Here is a 17980-nt window from a genome sequence, read left to right on the forward strand (position 1 = left end):
GATTGAATTGGTTTTTTTGGCTGCCACATCACACTGTTGACTCATAAACAGGTTTGCTCCTGGCTGCACTGTGCCCAGGCTCACTCTTAGCTGTTCCCAGTGAAGCCTGAAGGTCACCTTCATGGCTTAGTGGGAGAGAACAAGGCAGAATTCAGCTCTGATCTGAATGTAAATGGACCTGTCGGTGGGTTCAGTGCTGGCTTTTTCACATCACTTTTCACAGATAACAGGAGACCAGTCCTTGTCTGTCTGATTAATGCTGAATTTGGTTAGCTAAGGTGGTTTTGGGCTACCTAGAGGCAATATTTTTATGGGAATAATTCCCTGCTTTACTCTTAAAATTATATCAAAGTTACATGACTTTTTGCTTATTGCTAGAGCAATATTTTTTGACATCCTTAGTAAAATTCATTTGAATTAGTGGCTCTACAGTTGTAGATTTGGCTCGATATAATCACATATTTACAAAATATAATTAAACTTCATTAAAAATTATGGGAGAAATATCTATGGTATCAGCAAGTATAAGAAGCAGCATGATGATGGATGACTTTGAATCCTATCTTACTTAATAGTTGTATAATCAAGTCATTTGATTGCTCTCAGCTCAGATTCTTCTTGTATATAATGGGCCTAATAACTAATTACTCTATGTCACAGAGTTGCTGTGAATAGCAAACTCAGTAATGTTAAGTGGTGGATAAAGTGCCAAGCCTGTAGTCAGAAAGATCTGAGTTCAAATTTGAACTCAGACACTAATTGTGTGACCCTGGGCAAGTCATTTAGCCTTATCAGCTTCAGTTTCCTCCTCTAAAAAATGGAGATAATATGGTTCTCCAGGGTTGTTATGAAAATTAGATGAGATACTATTTAAGAAGTACTTTGAGAACTTTAAAGTGCTATATATATAAATGTGAATTATGATTATTTTGATACAGAAGGACTGTTCTCAAAGGCAAACATTATTTGTTTCTTATTACCTTTCAATAATGTACCAAATTTTATTAAACTCAGAACTATAAACTTTCAGCAGAAAGTTTCTACAAGTCACGTAGATATGAAAACCTGAATTATTATCCTGAAAGAGACCTCACTTCATGGGTCAATATTCATTAAACTTTATTCAGATGAAGAAGATCCATTGATAGCCTCCAAAACTTACATCTGCTTATTCCTTAAGGCTAGCAAGCACAGGATCAGTTCTCTTCCCACCTTGCTCTGACTGTCCCAACCAGTAAATATTTATGAAGATTCTTCTGTGTATTGAATATTCTGTTAAGGGCTGGGGAACGTACAAAAGTTTATATAGGATGTGGTTTTTGCCCTGAGAGAGCTTATCATCTTGGAGGGAGTTAAGGTGTCAGCACAGACGACTATACATGAAATGATAAATAAAGACCTGCAAAACAAAATGCTTTATGAGGTCAAAGAGGAATGATTACTATTGGCTTGAGGAAGAAGAATTAGGAAAAACTTCCTGGAGATAATGGCATTGAGTTGGGTTTTAAAAGTGTGGGTAGAAGTTCAAGGGAAAATAAGAGGCCAGTTGACATGCAACAGGTCCAATAAAAAGTCATTTACTAAGTGCCTATCATTTGCTTTCCTTGCATTTGGTGTGTTGGGCACTCTAAAGAACATGACAAGAATCATCAAAAAGCACAGCAAGAATCAATTTAAAAAAATAAACAATTAACAAATGGGCCATTATTCTTCTTCTTTCCCCATTTTCAAGCTTCCTACCACCTCTCAGGAGACAGGAAGACAGAAAGAATCAAGCACCATCATTGTCATCACCAACACCACCACTTTTATCTTCATTGCTAGCATTTATATATGCACTTTAAGGTTTGCAAAGGGATTTACAAATATTATCCCATTTGATGCTCACAACAACCCTAGGAGGTAGAAGTTATTATTATCTCCATTTTACAGATCAGGAATATGAGGCAGACAGAAGTTAAGTGACTTTCCCAAGGTCCTACAGATAATAATTGTCTGAGGTTAGTAAATGTTTCATCTTCCCCACTCCCAACTCTACTCTATCCACCCTACCACCTGGTTGCCCTTGGAGGGATAAGGGAATTTGATCATCCAGGACTCTAGAGAGCAAGGATCAAAACCCTGTGATCTGGTCCAGATAGTCTCTTAAGACAAGACCTACCATCCCACTTTTTCAGAAAATAGCTAAACTTTAATTCTAACTGTGCTAGCACTATAGTTTTGCTCCAAGAGCCCAACCCCTTCACTTGGGTCATCCTTGGTCTTCTAGTATTCTAATGCACTCTATTAAGTAAAAGGCTTACTGTGATAATAAGGAGGGCGGAAGGTGTGATCAGCAACTCCCCAGCGAGGTGGGAAGATTACAAAATCAGCAATGGCTACTCCAGGACGAACTGACTTAGCAGTCAACACAGTGAAAATGGACGGATCCTATGAAAATCAAAATAAGAATTACCAACTTTGATGAGACAGAAACAAAACATTTGCTCTTCTCTTTCTGGAGGTATATTTGAATGCAGTTTGTGATTTTTGTCTAGATGGTCCAGTTTTCTGATGAAGCCAGGCATTATGCCTCCACTGAGGTTCCCCTAAGATGTCTAGACCTATTGGCTTAAGTATGACAATGATTAGGACTCTCTGGATTTTTCCTTCTGCTATGTTCTGTAGAGGGACATGGGGTGAAGTGGTGTCAAGTAAGGCAGAGCTGAGCCTCACCTGCTGCTCCCTCATCCCATGTTCCTGTTCTGTAGCAAGGTGCATTAACACCATAAGAGTGAAGCACAAGCCGATTTTCATCTCACTGAGGTTGTTTCTGATAGAACACATGGTATATAATATCCCACTGAGTTGAAAACCCATTGTTCTTATGACCCTGCTAAATAAGGACAAGATAACTTTTTGTTAGATAGCAGGAAACAGCTAATAGTACAAAGGGGCAGTTCAGAGACTTTGGGTGAGAATTAAAATTAAAATCATGTTGAAATTCTGCATAGATGAAGCAATTTCTCTCCAAGGATCCCTGAATATATCCTTGTTCTCTTCAGAGGCAGGTCTGAAGAGTGTTGCATTATTTATTTTCCTCCCATTTCTTTCTCTGATCCACATGTTCTGAATCTGAAGTCTGTGAACTTTTAAAAAGTTTTTTTTAATAATTCTATTTCAAAATAATTGGTTTCTTTTGTGATCCTATGTATTTTAATGTATACATTTAAAAACATTATTCTAAGGAGTCTCTAGCCTTCACCAGAATACTAAAAGGATCCAGAAAAAAATGGTTTGGGAACCTTGCTCTATACTTAAAATTTTTTTATACCCCAGATAACAAGCTATAGATTCATGTTAGTGATAGAAATGGAGTTTATGCCTTTCCACATGTACATATACTGAAAAATAATCATAACAAGGGAACAAAAGGCAAGAGGGAAAGAAAAGAAAAGAAAGAAAGAGAGTAAGGTCCAAATAATGGTAAAGGAGTTTAACATCTTTGCCCCACAAAAGATCTAAGTAAGTGCAGAAAGTGAGATGATTTCAAAATTAATCAAAACTTCAACTCTTAGTTTTATGAAAGGGTAGGTAAGAGGCAAAATGGATAGAATTCTGGTCCTGGAGTCAAATTCAACATTGGACATTTAATAGTTTGATTGACCCTGGGTAAGTAACTTCATCCTGTTTGCCTTAGTTTCTTCATCTGTAAAATGAGCTGGAGAAGGAAATGGAAAACCACTCCAGTACCTCTGCCAAGAAAACCCCAAATGGGGTCAGTCATGACTGAAAATGACTGTGAAAGTTATAATTTCATAGGCTCCTGGCACCTAGAGATCATTTACTTCAAATCCCTTATTTTACAAAGGGAGAAGCTGAAATCTAAAAGTTACAAAGAGATTGACTCATGGACATAGAGAGAATTAGTGACAGAGCCTCAATTTAAACATAGGGCTTTCCATTTGAAATTTAGTACTCTTTTTCAATAGATACAGGAAACTAAAGGAAAACCTATTGAGGACTCAAAGAAAAGTCTATTGACTTTTTAGGATCCTTTGTTTAAAGATTACTATTAATTGTTCTTTTCTCCTTTAACATCTTTTTAAGGGTTACTCTTTCTTAGACTGAAATTTGGGTATCACAGAGTTAGACTGAATACTAATTCTTTAATCTATCCTACTGACTTCTCTGCTTTATCTCATTTTATTGGAAATTAAGTTTATCTAATATGAACTAGGCAACAAATCTCATTACCTCAGTGTCTGGGAATTCTCCTAACTTTTGATATTCATTATATTTTCTTATTATTATGCTTACTTGAGTCTAACCCCCATATTAGATTGTAAGCTCAATGAGGGCAGAGACTAATTCTCATTTCTTTTTTATCCTTCCAGTGCCTAACATAGTGATAGATACATTGTAGAAGTTAATAAATGTTTATAGATGGAAAGAAGGAAGGAAGAAAGAAAGAAAGAAAGAAAGGAAGGAAGGAAGGAAGGAAGGAAGGAAGGAAGGAAGGAAGGAAGGAAGGAAGGAAGGAAGGAAGGAAGGAAAGAAGGAAGGAAGGAAGAAGAGAAAAAAAAAAGAAAGATCATGGAGATGTAGCCTTGTGTTCTCTACCCTGGACATTTATGTGTTTACTGTTTAAGCAATATGATAGATATTGTTAATACAAAGGCAAAAAACCCAACTCTGCCTTAAAAAAGTTTATATATGGACTCTAGATCATTAGAGCTGGAAGGAAACTGAGATTGAGTTCAGCTCACTCATTTTATAAATCATAGAAGTGGTTCAAAGGAGTGCAACATTTTGTTCTTTCATTTCGGTAAGGTTTTTACCTTATTTTTGTGAAATAAATCCCAAAATTCATGCTCTAGAATTTTCTTTGGAACTTACCATTAATCCAAGTGTTAAATTCCTTGGGCATTTTATATTACACCCACAACCACTTAGGCCCATTCATATTGCAAGAGGATGTCCAAAGCAAAATATTTTCCTCCCACACCCCCAACCCCAATCCCACTCCCAGAGATATCTTCCATTTCAGTACCTACCGCGTGGTCAAAGGCAACACTGTTGATGACCATAAAATTCTCCAGATTGTATTTATAGGGAGTATAGTTTCCATGCCATGCAACAACATTAAATGGAGAAACATCCTGTTCAGTAAATAAACAAATATTTAATGCACAACTGTCAGTTGCAGTTATAGAAAAGCATAGCACCATATCCTATTCTGTAACCTGCCTGCCTTTTTGTTTAGCTTTCTCCCTTGTCCCTTTCTTTCTTTTCCCTTCCCTTTCCTTCTTTTTCTTATTTGTATTTTATTTCAGGAACTGATTTACCATTATTAATCATTATTATTATCATCATCATCATCATCATTAATAGCACATTTATATGACACTTTATCATATATAAAATATCATATGTATACTATATAGTTTGATCCTCATAATCTTATAAGGTTAGTACTATTATTATCTCCATCTTAGAAAAGAGGAAACTGAGACTCAGAAAAATTAATTAATTTACCACAGGGTCACACAACAAATAAGTGACTAAAGCAAAATTTGTACACAAGTATTTCTGATACTAAGTCAACACAAACGATAATGAACAAGACATAACTTGCTACTAACAATGGCTTGAATATGAAAAGTAGCATAAAAACATCAAAGATATTTTTAACCAAATAAGTAGATATAATTGAGTACAAAAAATTTGAGGATTTTTTTTTGCAAGGCAGTGTGGTTAAGTGACTTGCCCAAGGCCACAAAGCTAGCTGACTATTAAGTGTCTGAGGCCAAATTTGAACTCAGGTACTCCTGACTCCAGGGCCAGTGCTCTCTATCCACTGTGCTTTTTGCAATCTATCCAAGGGGGAACCCAAGGGGACTCTATGGGAAAAAACAAAATATGGATGCTCTTTTTTATTATTTGATATGAGAAATGACTCAATGAGGAAGGGACAGGAGAGGATATATTGGGAGATGAAGGTGTTTACTGTATAAATCATGTGATCAATATTGCTAATACAAAGACATTTTTTTAAAGAAAAGGCTTGGACAAGAGTTGCATATGATGAGATGACATACATGAGTTAAAATCTGTACTGGTGAAGGGTATTTCTATACCTATGAGACCATGGATCTGTTGAAATATAATACCAAAACCCAAAAATCAAACCTTGGTTCAGGGAAAATTTTATTATCCTCTCCTCTTCTTCTACCCACTCATTTCCTTATCTATCTATTCTAATTCAACTTTCTTTTCTCCAAAATATTCTATACTAGTACGTGATGCAGAAGCATTAGAATGTACTTCAACTTTTAGGTAGCATTTGACTCTGCTTTGTAAGCAGCAGGATCTAGCTTGCTGCTTCGGGTTGACTCCCAGGGTTCTATGTTTCCGACTTTCTCTTTTTCTTCCAGAGCTCCCTAACATACATCCATTGACAAAGGACTGGAAGAGACTTCAGAGTTCATCTAATACAGCCCTTTATTTTTTAGATAAGACCCAAAAAGGATAAGTGACTTGTAACTTGGGTAAGGATTCTAGTTCAGATCTTGTAATGTCCAAGTTTGAACTCTTTGTTGTCCTTAGCTGTCTCATATATTCTTCTGGATTTAGCAAAAGGTATTGATTGTCCCTAGGTTTCCTGACTGGGGAGAGAATCTCCTCTGGTGATGAAACATCATGGATGATGGCCATTTCTGGGACCAAGGCTCCTCAGGGCTATGAGATTCAACTGGATGATTGGAATTTAACAAGCTTCAGTGGTAGAATAAGTATTCAGTTTATTTTTTTTTAATCTACCATCCTATTTACTTACCAGAAGTTTTTTCATATTCATCTTTGAGTGTGTTCACCTTCCTGTGTGTTCATTCTAAAATAACCTGGGGCATCTCCTTCTAGTAATGTGAATGTCTGGACCATGAAGTTTCAGGACACGCCCAGACTGCTTGGGTCAATGATGTTAGTTGTGGAGTTAGCTAGTCATACCTTCTGGATTCAGATTAAGATTCTCTGTCCAAGGTCTTACCAGAGGTTTTATCCATCATGAAATCAGCAAATACTTAATGAATGCTTGCTATATTATCAGGGCTGTGTCAAATATTAAGGCACTCAAAATGCCTACTTTGTGCTGGACAAGAAGTTTATAAATTCTTCCCATGATGCAAGCTTTGTTTGAACTGACTTTTATTTTTTTTGTTTTTTGTTTCCAAGGCAATGGGGTTAAGTGACTTTCCCAAGGTCACACAGCTAATTATTAAGTGTCTGAGGCTGGAATGGATCACAGGTTCTCCTGACTCCAGGGTGGGTGCTCTATCTACTGTGCCACCTAGCTGCTCCTAAATTTTTATTTAGGAATTACTTTGGATATTTCAACTCATTCTTTTGAATATCAGAATGATGGCATATCTTTGTCTTTCCAGGATGGATTTGATTTTTGGCAACAAACAACAGTCCATTCAAAGTGAAATCTTATGAATGAAATGGCATCATTTTGGGTGCCATTTTTGAAGAAAAAATGAAGTTTGACTAAAATACATCATTATTTACACATTGTTTGCTCTTTGGCAACAGAGGACAAATGATGAAACACATGCCTTTTGGTAAAAAAGTGACATCTAAAGGTGCCAGATCATATGCTGTCAGAAGGAGAAGCTACCATTGATTTGTTTTTCTTTATTAATGAATGTTATATGGTGGTAGAGGAAAGATTATTAGGGAATTCCCAAGTCTTTAAAAAACTCCAAAACATCAATAAAACATTTTGAAATTGTTAACTCCCCCCATAATGAGATGTGACATAAAAATGATGAGCCATTTTTCTTCTGAGTCACAGATGGATTCTGAAGGAAAGTTCCAAAGAGGTATTTCAGAAATGTCCTATGTAATGGCAACCTCATTGGAATATGTATATCAACTTCCGAGATGATATATTTGAAGAGGATAATTCTTATTATTCTCTAACAGGATAACTGGTGCAGTGGATAGAGTACAAGGCTTTGAGTCAGAAAGACTCATCTTCCTGAGTTCAAATCTGGTCTCAGGCACCTACTAGCTATCTAACCTTGAGTAAGTCACTTAACCCCATTTACCCCAGTTTCCTATTTGTAAAATGAGCTGGAGAAGGAAATTGAAACCCACTCTAGTATCTCTGCCAAATAGGGGTCACAAAGAGTCAGACATAAGGGAGCAACCAATTCTTATTTGGATATAAATGTATGCACTCTGAGATGCTGGTTAAAAAGTCATGAATTTATGATACGTTTAGCACATTCTCACCCTCAATGCAAAGCAGAGCAGAAAGAAGGAGAAGGGAGAGAGCAATGAAGATAGAACAATTAGTGAAGGAAGTAATACTGGGAAGAACAGTCTGCAGTGAAAATGGAAAGCATTTTAGACAAAGGAGAAAAATCAGCAAAAAACAAAGAAAGGTACTAATAATGAGCATAGTTTATTCGACATATGGTTCATGGAGAGGTTACCAATCATGGTGGAGAGGCAGTTTGAGCTGTGGAAGTTACAAGTTGTACTTAATAGACCTAACAAATAGCCCTAAGTATTAGCTTCTTTCCTCTTTAATGCTGAATACATGTCCTATTTATTCTATCTATTCTTTCTAAAGGCAGTTTTTCTGTCTTTAGGCATAAGATATAACCAGGGATAGTCCAAGCCCCTGAGTTGTTTTTAAAATGGGTTTTATATTGTGTGCCTCGAGTTCATTGTTCTAGAAGGAGGAAGAGCAAAAAAGCCAGGTGAATCTTCTAGCATGCTGGCAAGATACTGAGGATCTGTGTTCCTCTGGGTTGTTGGTTTCTCTGAGATAGAGGTTTTCATCAAGCTATGCTGATCATAATGTGAAGTCTTTGGTACAGAACATAGAAAAGAACTGTACAATTATGATCCTTGTGTCATAAGGAAATGGGTTTGCAAAAGAAGCTTGGAGAAGAAATTTCATTCATATATATATGTGTGTGTGTGTGTGTGTGTGTGTGTGTATATGATCATAGACTCTTAAGTGTTTGAAGGGGGAGCCAAGTGGCACAGTGACTATGGTACTAGGTCTAGAGTCAGGGAGATGAGTTCAAATCTGGCCTCTGATGTCTCCTAATCTCATCTGTAAATGGGGACAATATTAGCAACTACCTTCTAGAATTATTATGAAGATCAAATGGGATAATTGTAAAATATATAACATATTTCCTGGCACAAAGTAAGAACCATATAAATGTTAGCTATTTTTGTTGTTTGCCCATCATTCTCAAAGAAGACCATGACACCATGACATCAGGGAGGTGATGCCATGACAAGCAAATGAATTGGATTTGGGTGAGGGTTCCTATGCTAAGTCACCAGACTTACTTTCTCCTCCTGAGTCATCTGGGTCCAGTGGCCAGATATAAATCAGGAGATGGCCCTGAATGCAAGGCCCAAGGTCACATTGCTAGTAAATGTCTAAGGCTGGATTTAAATTTGTGTTAGCCAGACTTCAGGGCCGTCCTCTACCCCTATGCCAAATTACTTGTCCATTACTATTACTAGCCCATTACTAGCTGCTATTACTATTATTGAAAAGAAGTCGATGATCCATGTAGGTCATTTCTGACCTAGAATGCTCTCTCATATGATAACAAGTATAGTTATCCCTTTTACGTCATGAGGGTTAGGAGCATGGCATCCCTGCTTTATGGAAAATCCACATAAAACTTTTTGACCTTCCCTTCATACCTGAGAAGAAGTTTGATTTTTTCTTTTTTATTTATGAGGTAGTTACAGTATTTTTCTTTAAAAAATGAGTTAAATATTTGGTCATAGACTATGGATACATAAATATTAAGTTGTGTCATCTGTTGACCTTTACCTGTTGTCTAAGTTTCTATAAAACTCCCCAAAAATTCCCACTTAATTTATTTTGATGACTTTCAATATATCAAAACTGCTATGGGGACATTTGTAGTCACATTTCTACTACTTGATGACCTCCATAGGTGAAAAACCTTCTACTCTATCTTACTTTGCCACATTTCTAATTATCAGTAAAATTTTCCCTTACCCAAATCTTACATCTACCTCAATTCAATCTACCTTAATTCTACCATGGTCCCCAGTTCTGTTTCCAGTGCATCAAATTTAAATATAAACAGGAAACCTAAAATCTATTTTTTAAGCCTAAGCAAAGCTTCTTCAAAGGTATTCCCTAAGCTATCTTCTGCAAATAGAAAAAAATTTGCTTGAATGTCAGAAATGTTTACCTAGTGACAATAGTTTGGGGCTTTGGGGCCATTGTCTGAAGGAGTCTCTTGAGAAGGGAGGTAGCTAGAATTGCCTCAATTTGGGGGAAAGATAGAGCAAAAAGGACACCAAATCTGGAAACAGAAGCCTTGGGTACCAAGGGCTCTTAACAGCTGTGTGGCCCTGGGCAAGTTTTCAGACTATTTCTTCCTGCTGCAGAGTGCAGAATTAATACCAAAGAGATAGACAGATATTATAGAGGTCAATTTCACCTTAGTTTAAGGAAAATTTCCCTAACTATTGGAGCTGTCCAAGGAAAGGAGTGCATTGAGGAATGGAGTTTATTAGAGATCTTTTAGTAGAAGATTGGGGGACCCCTTATGGAGACAGTAGAAACAGGAATCATGATTTAGGAAGGGGTTAGATTAGATGATCCCTGACATCCCATTAAGTTTATCTGTGATTTTTAAGGCAATTCAATTAGACAATAAGGGTAATTGGTAATTTTTTGAGAATGTCACTTTGGCAGTTATTAGAATTAGGAAACATGTGCATGGGATTAAGGAGAGAGTGTGTAATGAGAAAATTAAGATCTTTATTCCAGAAATTTAGAGGTAAAAAGAAAATGCAGAATTAGGATAATAGCAAGAAGCAAAGCATTGTGTTAAGTAGTGATGTTTTTTTAATTGGAGTGGTGGTGGGGGGCAATCTCTACCTGCATGAGGAAGACATCATCGTAGAAAGGGAAACATAAAGGATGCTAGGTTGGGGATAGAGGGCAAGTAGGAATGCAGTCACTCTGTGGGGTCGGGATATTACCTAGAGGCCTGGTGGACTGGTAGCTTTGGAGAAGAGCAAATGCTCCTTTCTCTGAAAAGAGTTAGGGTGTAGATACAGAACCAGAGATAGATCTAAACTTTCTTTGCATTTTATAGACTTAGGGAAATACTAGGAGTCACTGAGAAAAAAAAGTGACTTGCCCAGGGTCACATAGTCAATATATGTAGACATAGCACTCAATCCCAGTTTTTTATGCAGTTTATTAACTATTACACCACATTGTCTCTGGAAGTATACCATATATAAAGAAGTTCTTGTTTATTAATCATTGTTATTAAGTACCTACTAAGTATCAGATACTATTCTGGGTGTAGGGCATACAATTACAAAACTAAGGCAGTCCCTCTGCCCTCAGAGAGCTTATATTCTATATTATCTTGGATGTTAATTTTAAGTCCCTGGCTTATGCCTATCACTTCATTTATTTCTCACTTATCTGTCACTCTAGGAGAAAAGGTAATGATAACATTATCTTAGTTAGGAAGATAAATGTACTATTAAAAAGAACTGTTTCCAATCCCAAATTTAAATATAAATCCTTTTAAAAGTTTGCAACATTTTATATGTGATCTAACAGTAGAGTTTGTCCATAATAGAATGTTTCACTACAGCATTTATTTAGATATATTTCAAGTATCATGTTAAGGGGAAACATTCAAATAAATAAGATATTCTTAATAGGGGAAGGTCAGGGATACAGGATAGCTATAGGGAAGCAGTTCACAATAAGGAGTGTTTTGGACAGGGAAGTCACAGGGATGATGATAAAGGACTGTTCTGCTTTTCAGCTTGGAGATACTCATTTTATCTTTCAATTTACAGATGAGATAACTGAGACATCAGAGATATAATGATTTGACTAAGTTCACAAAAAGAGGCATTAGCAACACCTGGACTAGAAGTCATATCTTCTGACATCCCAGTCCAGTGCTCTATTCACTATTTGCTACTGGGATGATTAATTTTTTTTATTATAGAATCTGGTACCTCAGCTATATGTTATATTCCCTCCTATGCTCAGAGATATTAAGAGAGCTAGAGTCTTTTTAACTTCCTGGGGAAATAATATTACCTGTTTGGAAGCAAAAAGCTTGCCCTGGTACTTATTAATCACAGTGTAACCACCTGGCACCTGACGATCTTCATACCAGGCAACAGGTACCAAGAAATCTCGAGGGTTAGCCAGTCCATTGGCACCTGAAATGAGAATATACAAATGTTCTTAGTTACTTCATAAATGCTATTTAGGGTGAGTAGAAAGTATATTTTTTAAAGTTTTTTATATTTTTTAATATTTTCTCATCATATATATTATTTTTAAATCAGGGTTTTTTTGTATTTTCTTCTTCTTACATCACCTTAGCATCCAACATATTCTTTCCCTCTCTCCTATTCAAGAGTTATTCCATATAACAACTAGTATATTTTTAGAAAGAAAAAAGGTCAACACTCCTGATCAATATATTGAGAAAGTCTAAAAAACATGTGTAATATGTAACATCTCTGTCCCCCCTCCAAGAAGGGGTTGAGAGTATTTGAGTTCCACTTGATCTTTATAATTTTATTACATTTGATTTTGATTTTTTGGTGTGCTATTGTTCTTTCTATCTATATGGTTAGTTACAGTATATATATATATATATATATATATATATATATATATATATATATATTATATTCTTGGCTCTGCTAGCTTCATCCTACATAAGTTCATATGGATATTTCCATACTTCTCTGTATTTATTATACACATAATGTCCTATAGCACAAAGTATTCCATTACATCCATTTACCACAATTTACTTAGCCATTCCCCAACTGATGAGCATCTTCTTTGTTTCCAATTTTTAGATAGCACACAAAGTGCTACTATAAATATTTCAGAGTATATGAGGGTTCTTTTCCTTCTCAATTTTACTTTTTTTTTGAAGTATAAGCCTTATAATGGAATCTCTGATGCATAGGATATAAACATTTTTAATGTCTTGTTACACAAAATTCCAAATAGATTGTACAACTTCACAATGCCAGAAACAATATAGGCGTTCCTATCTTCCCACAACTCCTCCAACACTGATTGTTGCTATTTTTGACTGTTTTTGACCATTTCTAGGTTATATGAAAAAACTTTAGGGTTGTTTTTATTTCCATTTATTTATTGTTTGTGATTTTGAGCATTTTTTTACATGGTTGTAGATACTTTGCAGTTCTTTTCTTGAGGACCATTTGTTCACATCCTTTGATCATTTATCTACTGGAAAATGGTTTTAAGTCACACACACATTCACATATACATATATATCTATATGTATCTATCTATCTATATATATATATATATATATATATATATATATTACATGTATAAAACCTGTTTATGTATCTTGACTCTTATCAGAGAAATTTGATACAAAGATTTTTTCCCATTGAACCATTTCCCTTCTCATCCTTAAAAATATTAAAAATGTTGTTCAGAAGCTTGTAGTTTTGAATAATCCAAGTTTTTCCTGTATTTTTGATAAGTGCCTCTACCTCTTGTTTGATTAAGATTACATCTCTTATTCATAGCAGTGACAGGTATATGAGCTGTTTTTTTCTTCTGATTTTTTGAATAATGTGATCTTTAATGTTAAAGTCATGTATCCACTTAGAGTATAATGTGGAATATGGTGCAGGGGGTTGGTCTAAGCATAATTTCTGTTAGACTGCTTTCCATGTGATGCAGAGACATATGTATATTCTTTTGTTGTTCCATTTTGGATATGTCATAACTCCTTTAATTCTACTTTCTCCATAAATGTGTTTAGTTCTATATTTTCCCCTTTTGTTTGTTTTTCTCTTAGACTTATGAAAAACCAATAGCAGGATATTGAAGTTTCCCCCATACTATTGAATTACTTTCTATGTCATCTTGAAGATCAGATGATGTTTATGAATTTGGATGCTAAGGAATTTAAAGCAGAAATGTTATTACTGATCTCAATTTGTTGTTTATGGTTCCATCAGAAAATTATACTTTTATTGTTTATCTTTTAATTTTTGAATGTTTTTGCTTTGTCTAATATTATGATAGCAGCTCTTGCTTTTTTCTATTCACTTGATGCAGAGTAAATTGTTTCATTTCATTTTGTGAATGTCTGTTTTTTAAATGTATTTCTTGTAAACAACAGATTGTAGGGCTTGTTTTCTTATCCTAACTGTCCCTCATTTTTTTATTTCAATGGATAATTTAATTCATTCACATTTATAAGAGTTAGGTTTATATTTCTTCTGTCTCTAAAATTTTTTTTCAAGTTAAGATTTTTTTCCCCTCCTACTATAAACAAAATATGTTTTTACAATTACTTTAATTTTTTTAAGGTGGTTCTGTTTGTACTGGATCTTTCACTTCCTCTACCCACTCTTCTCATTTGTTACTCCTTTCCTTTTAGAATTTTTTTTTTAGGTTTTTGCAAGGCAAATGGGGTTAAGTGGCTTGCCCAAGGCCACACAGCTAGGTAATTATTAGGTGTCTGAGATAGGATTTGAACCCAGGTACTCCTGACTCCAGGACCAGTGCTTTATCCACTGTGCCACCTAGCCGCCACTAGAATTTTTTAAAATTAGTTTTTCTCTGCTTCTTTTATCTGGTTATATATTTCTTCCCCTACTTTTTCCCTCTCAGTTAATCAAATAAAAGGTAACAGAAAGAAGCCTTCAGCTAAACCTGTTCTTCAGGGGTTTTTGTTTTGTTTTGTTTTGTACCCCTTTCCAAAAAGGATTTCACTCACTCTCTTCATTATCCACTTTTTCTCTCTGTTTACTCTAGAGCCTTAGTCTCTGATTCATGACCCCTATAATCATCTGATCATTCTCTTTTCTCTTTATTATTCATACAATCAAAACTTCCAAGGTATCCATTTTAGCTCTGCCCTCTAGGCACATTTTACTATTATTTTGTAGAGCTTACTCTATGGATTCCCTTTTTCTCTCTCCTGTCTCACTCTCAGAACAATGTCAATTATTGCAGGCATCACACTGCCTTATGGAAGGACCCCTCCTTTTCAAAGCCCCCATAAAAATTATTTATACATTCTTTAGCTGATTTTTTTCATATTTAACTAGGAAATCTCCTTGGCATCCATGCTCTCCCTTTCCTACAGTTTCATTTCCAAGGGTTCCAACTCTCCTACTTTCCTGACAAGTAGACTTTCAAGCAACAGATCCCCCAGGCCTCAGCCAGTGTAAGGACTTCATCTCCCTACAATAGCAGAACTTCCTCCTATATCTAAAGTAAAATAGCCTTCCTTTCCCAGCTTTTTCAATCTTTTGTCCCTCTACCTTTCCCATTACCTTTCTGAGACCACAGAGGTCACTGTTCCCCCTTGACAGGCCTTGATAAGGCTCTATTGTATCACTCATTCCTCACTCTTTTCATGTCCCCCCTCCTCCTTTCATGTTACCCTCCCATTTTATGGTGTAATTTCACAAAAGAAACATTAACTTGTAGAGTCAATAATTCCTCCACTTGTCTCTTCACTGTTACCTCTACCAGATTTCTGCCTTCACCTCTATCTCCTTGTATAAACTTAAAAAGAAGTTTTTTCTTCTTGGTCTTTCTGTGCTTCTGTTGTGCCTACATCTATTCACTCCTCTTGAAATTCTGTGGCCAAGCGTGTTTGAGAAGTAAATAATCTCTTCAGTTCTAAAAATGTTTAGTTCACTTCTAAAAATATTCAAACTTCTCTCCATTATTGAATGTCCTTCTTTTGACCTGTATAGTTAAGCTTAGATTTGCACATTTAATCTCAGGGATAGGCTTCCCTGGGCTGCATCTTGACTTCCAAAGCTCTTCAAAACACATTATTCCATTCCTTCATTCTCTTTCTAGTAGGTGAGAAATAGACTTTAGTCATTTGAATGCCCTTTCCTTTGTATTTGATGGATTTTTGGGGGGGGTGACTTGTAGAACTCACTGACTCTCAAATGAATTATTAAATTTAACTACCATATTCCTTGAATTTTGCCACCTTCATTTTTATTTTTTCTGGATGTGATCTGTGAATTCTTTTTAAGTGGAATTTCATTTTCCATGTTCAGATTGTTGTTTTTATCCTTCATAATCAAAGAAGATCATGATATCAATTGAATGATGGCATGAAATGCACATCATGTTGATTAAAGTGAGGGGAATGTGGTGCAAAGATATCATTCTCACTGCCTCTTATGGAACCATCTACACTCTGTGGCTTAATAGTATAGAAAAGAAAATTCCTGGTGATGGTCTGATTACAGTGGGAGGCTTTGGCCATTTAGATGTGATTCTTCCCATATAATCAAGACATCATAGAATTCAGTAAAAATGGGCAATGGCAATACCTGTTAATCACCTTCAGTATGGAGATTTTTGTGGTGATAATCTTTCAATAGTAGTGTTAAGCCAGACCCATCACTTTATGATCCAATAATCAGTATAATAATTTTATAGTGATGGTCTAATTTATCTCACAATGGTCTAAAATTTTCAGGACAATAATATTTGGTGTTGTAAGCAGCAAGCAGTTTTCCTCTATTGCTTTGTCCTTCATTATGGTGTTGAGATTTTTTTTTGTCCTATTAGGTTCTTCTGGGAAGCTTATGATCCATGGGCTTATCTATATGCATCCTGCCCTTAAGAGTTGCATGTTTTACAATTACAACAAGTTATCACTAGGATAATACATTTTGACCAAGTAGGATTTATCCCAGGAATGCAGGGTTGGTTCAATATTTGGAAAACTGTTAGTATACTCAATTATATCAGCAACAAACCTATCAGAAATCATATGATCATATCAATAGATGCTGAAAAAGCTTTTGACAAAATACAGTACCCATTCCTACTAAAAACACTAGAGAGTGTAGGGATAAATGGACTCTTCCTTAGAATAATAAGCAGCATCTATTTGAAACCATCAACAAGCATTATATTCAATGGGGAGAGGCTAGAGGCATTCCCAATAAGATCATGGGTGAAACAAGGTTGCCCATTATCAGCACTGCTATTCAATGTTGTATTAGAAATGTTAGCTTCAGCAATTAGAGAAGAAAAAGAAATTGAAGGATTTAGAATAGGGAAGGAAGAGACAAAACTCAGTCTTTGCAGATAACATGATGGTCTACCTAGAGAATCCCAAGAAATCATCCAAAAAACTACGGGAAACAATTAGCAATTTTAGCAAAGTTGCAGGTTATAAAATAAACCCTCATAAATCCTCAACTTTTCTATATATGTCTAGCAAAATACAGAAGGAAGAGCTAGAAAGAGAAATCCCATTCAAAGTAATCTCAGACAATAAAAAATACCTGGGAGTCTATTTGTCAATGTAGACTTGGAAACTTATTGAAAACAATTGCAAAACAGTTCTCATACAAATAAAATCAGATTTAAATAACTGGGCAAACATCAACTGCTCATGGATAGGTAGAGCTAATATAATAAAAATGACAATTCTACCAAAACTAAACTATCTGTTTAGTGCCCTACCAATCAAAATTCCAAAAAATTACTTTAATGAGTTAGAAAAAGTTGTAAGTAAATTCATATGGAGAAAAAAAAAGTCAAGAATTTCCAGGGAGTCAATGAAAAAAAAGTGCAAAAGAAGGTGGCTAAGCCCTACTGGATCTAAAATTATATTATAAAGCATCAGTCATCAAAACTGTCTGGTATTGGCTAAGAAATAAAGTGGTGGACCAGTGGAATAGACTATGTGCAATAGCAAGAAATGATTATAGTAATCTGCTGATAAAGTCAGAGTCCAGCTATTGGGATAAAAACTCTCTTCAATAAAAACTGCTGGGAAAATTGGAAGTTAGTATGGGAGAAACTTAGATTAGACCAACACCTCACATTCTATACCAAGATAAGATCCAAATGGATACAACATTTAGACATAAA

At 35.5% G+C, this 17980-nt stretch overlaps 1 protein-coding gene across 1 annotated transcript in view; it reads right to left on the reverse strand.

Moving 5' to 3' along the window:
* The window catches only part of HGD (homogentisate 1,2-dioxygenase), a 106782-nt gene that overhangs the window by 27320 nt on the left and 61482 nt on the right, over positions 1-17980 (reverse strand). The window contains exons 10-12 of the mRNA XM_074214602.1: positions 12140-12264; positions 5037-5141; positions 2304-2430 (exon numbers count right to left, since the gene is read on the reverse strand). Coding sequence (XP_074070703.1) covers positions 2304-2430; positions 5037-5141; positions 12140-12264 — 357 coding nt within the window. The remainder of the gene's footprint in view (positions 1-2303; positions 2431-5036; positions 5142-12139; positions 12265-17980) is intronic.

The sequence above is a fragment of the Macrotis lagotis genome, chromosome 1 (genome assembly GCF_037893015.1).
Source record: "Macrotis lagotis isolate mMagLag1 chromosome 1, bilby.v1.9.chrom.fasta, whole genome shotgun sequence".
Lineage (NCBI taxonomy): Eukaryota > Metazoa > Chordata > Mammalia > Peramelemorphia > Peramelidae > Macrotis > Macrotis lagotis.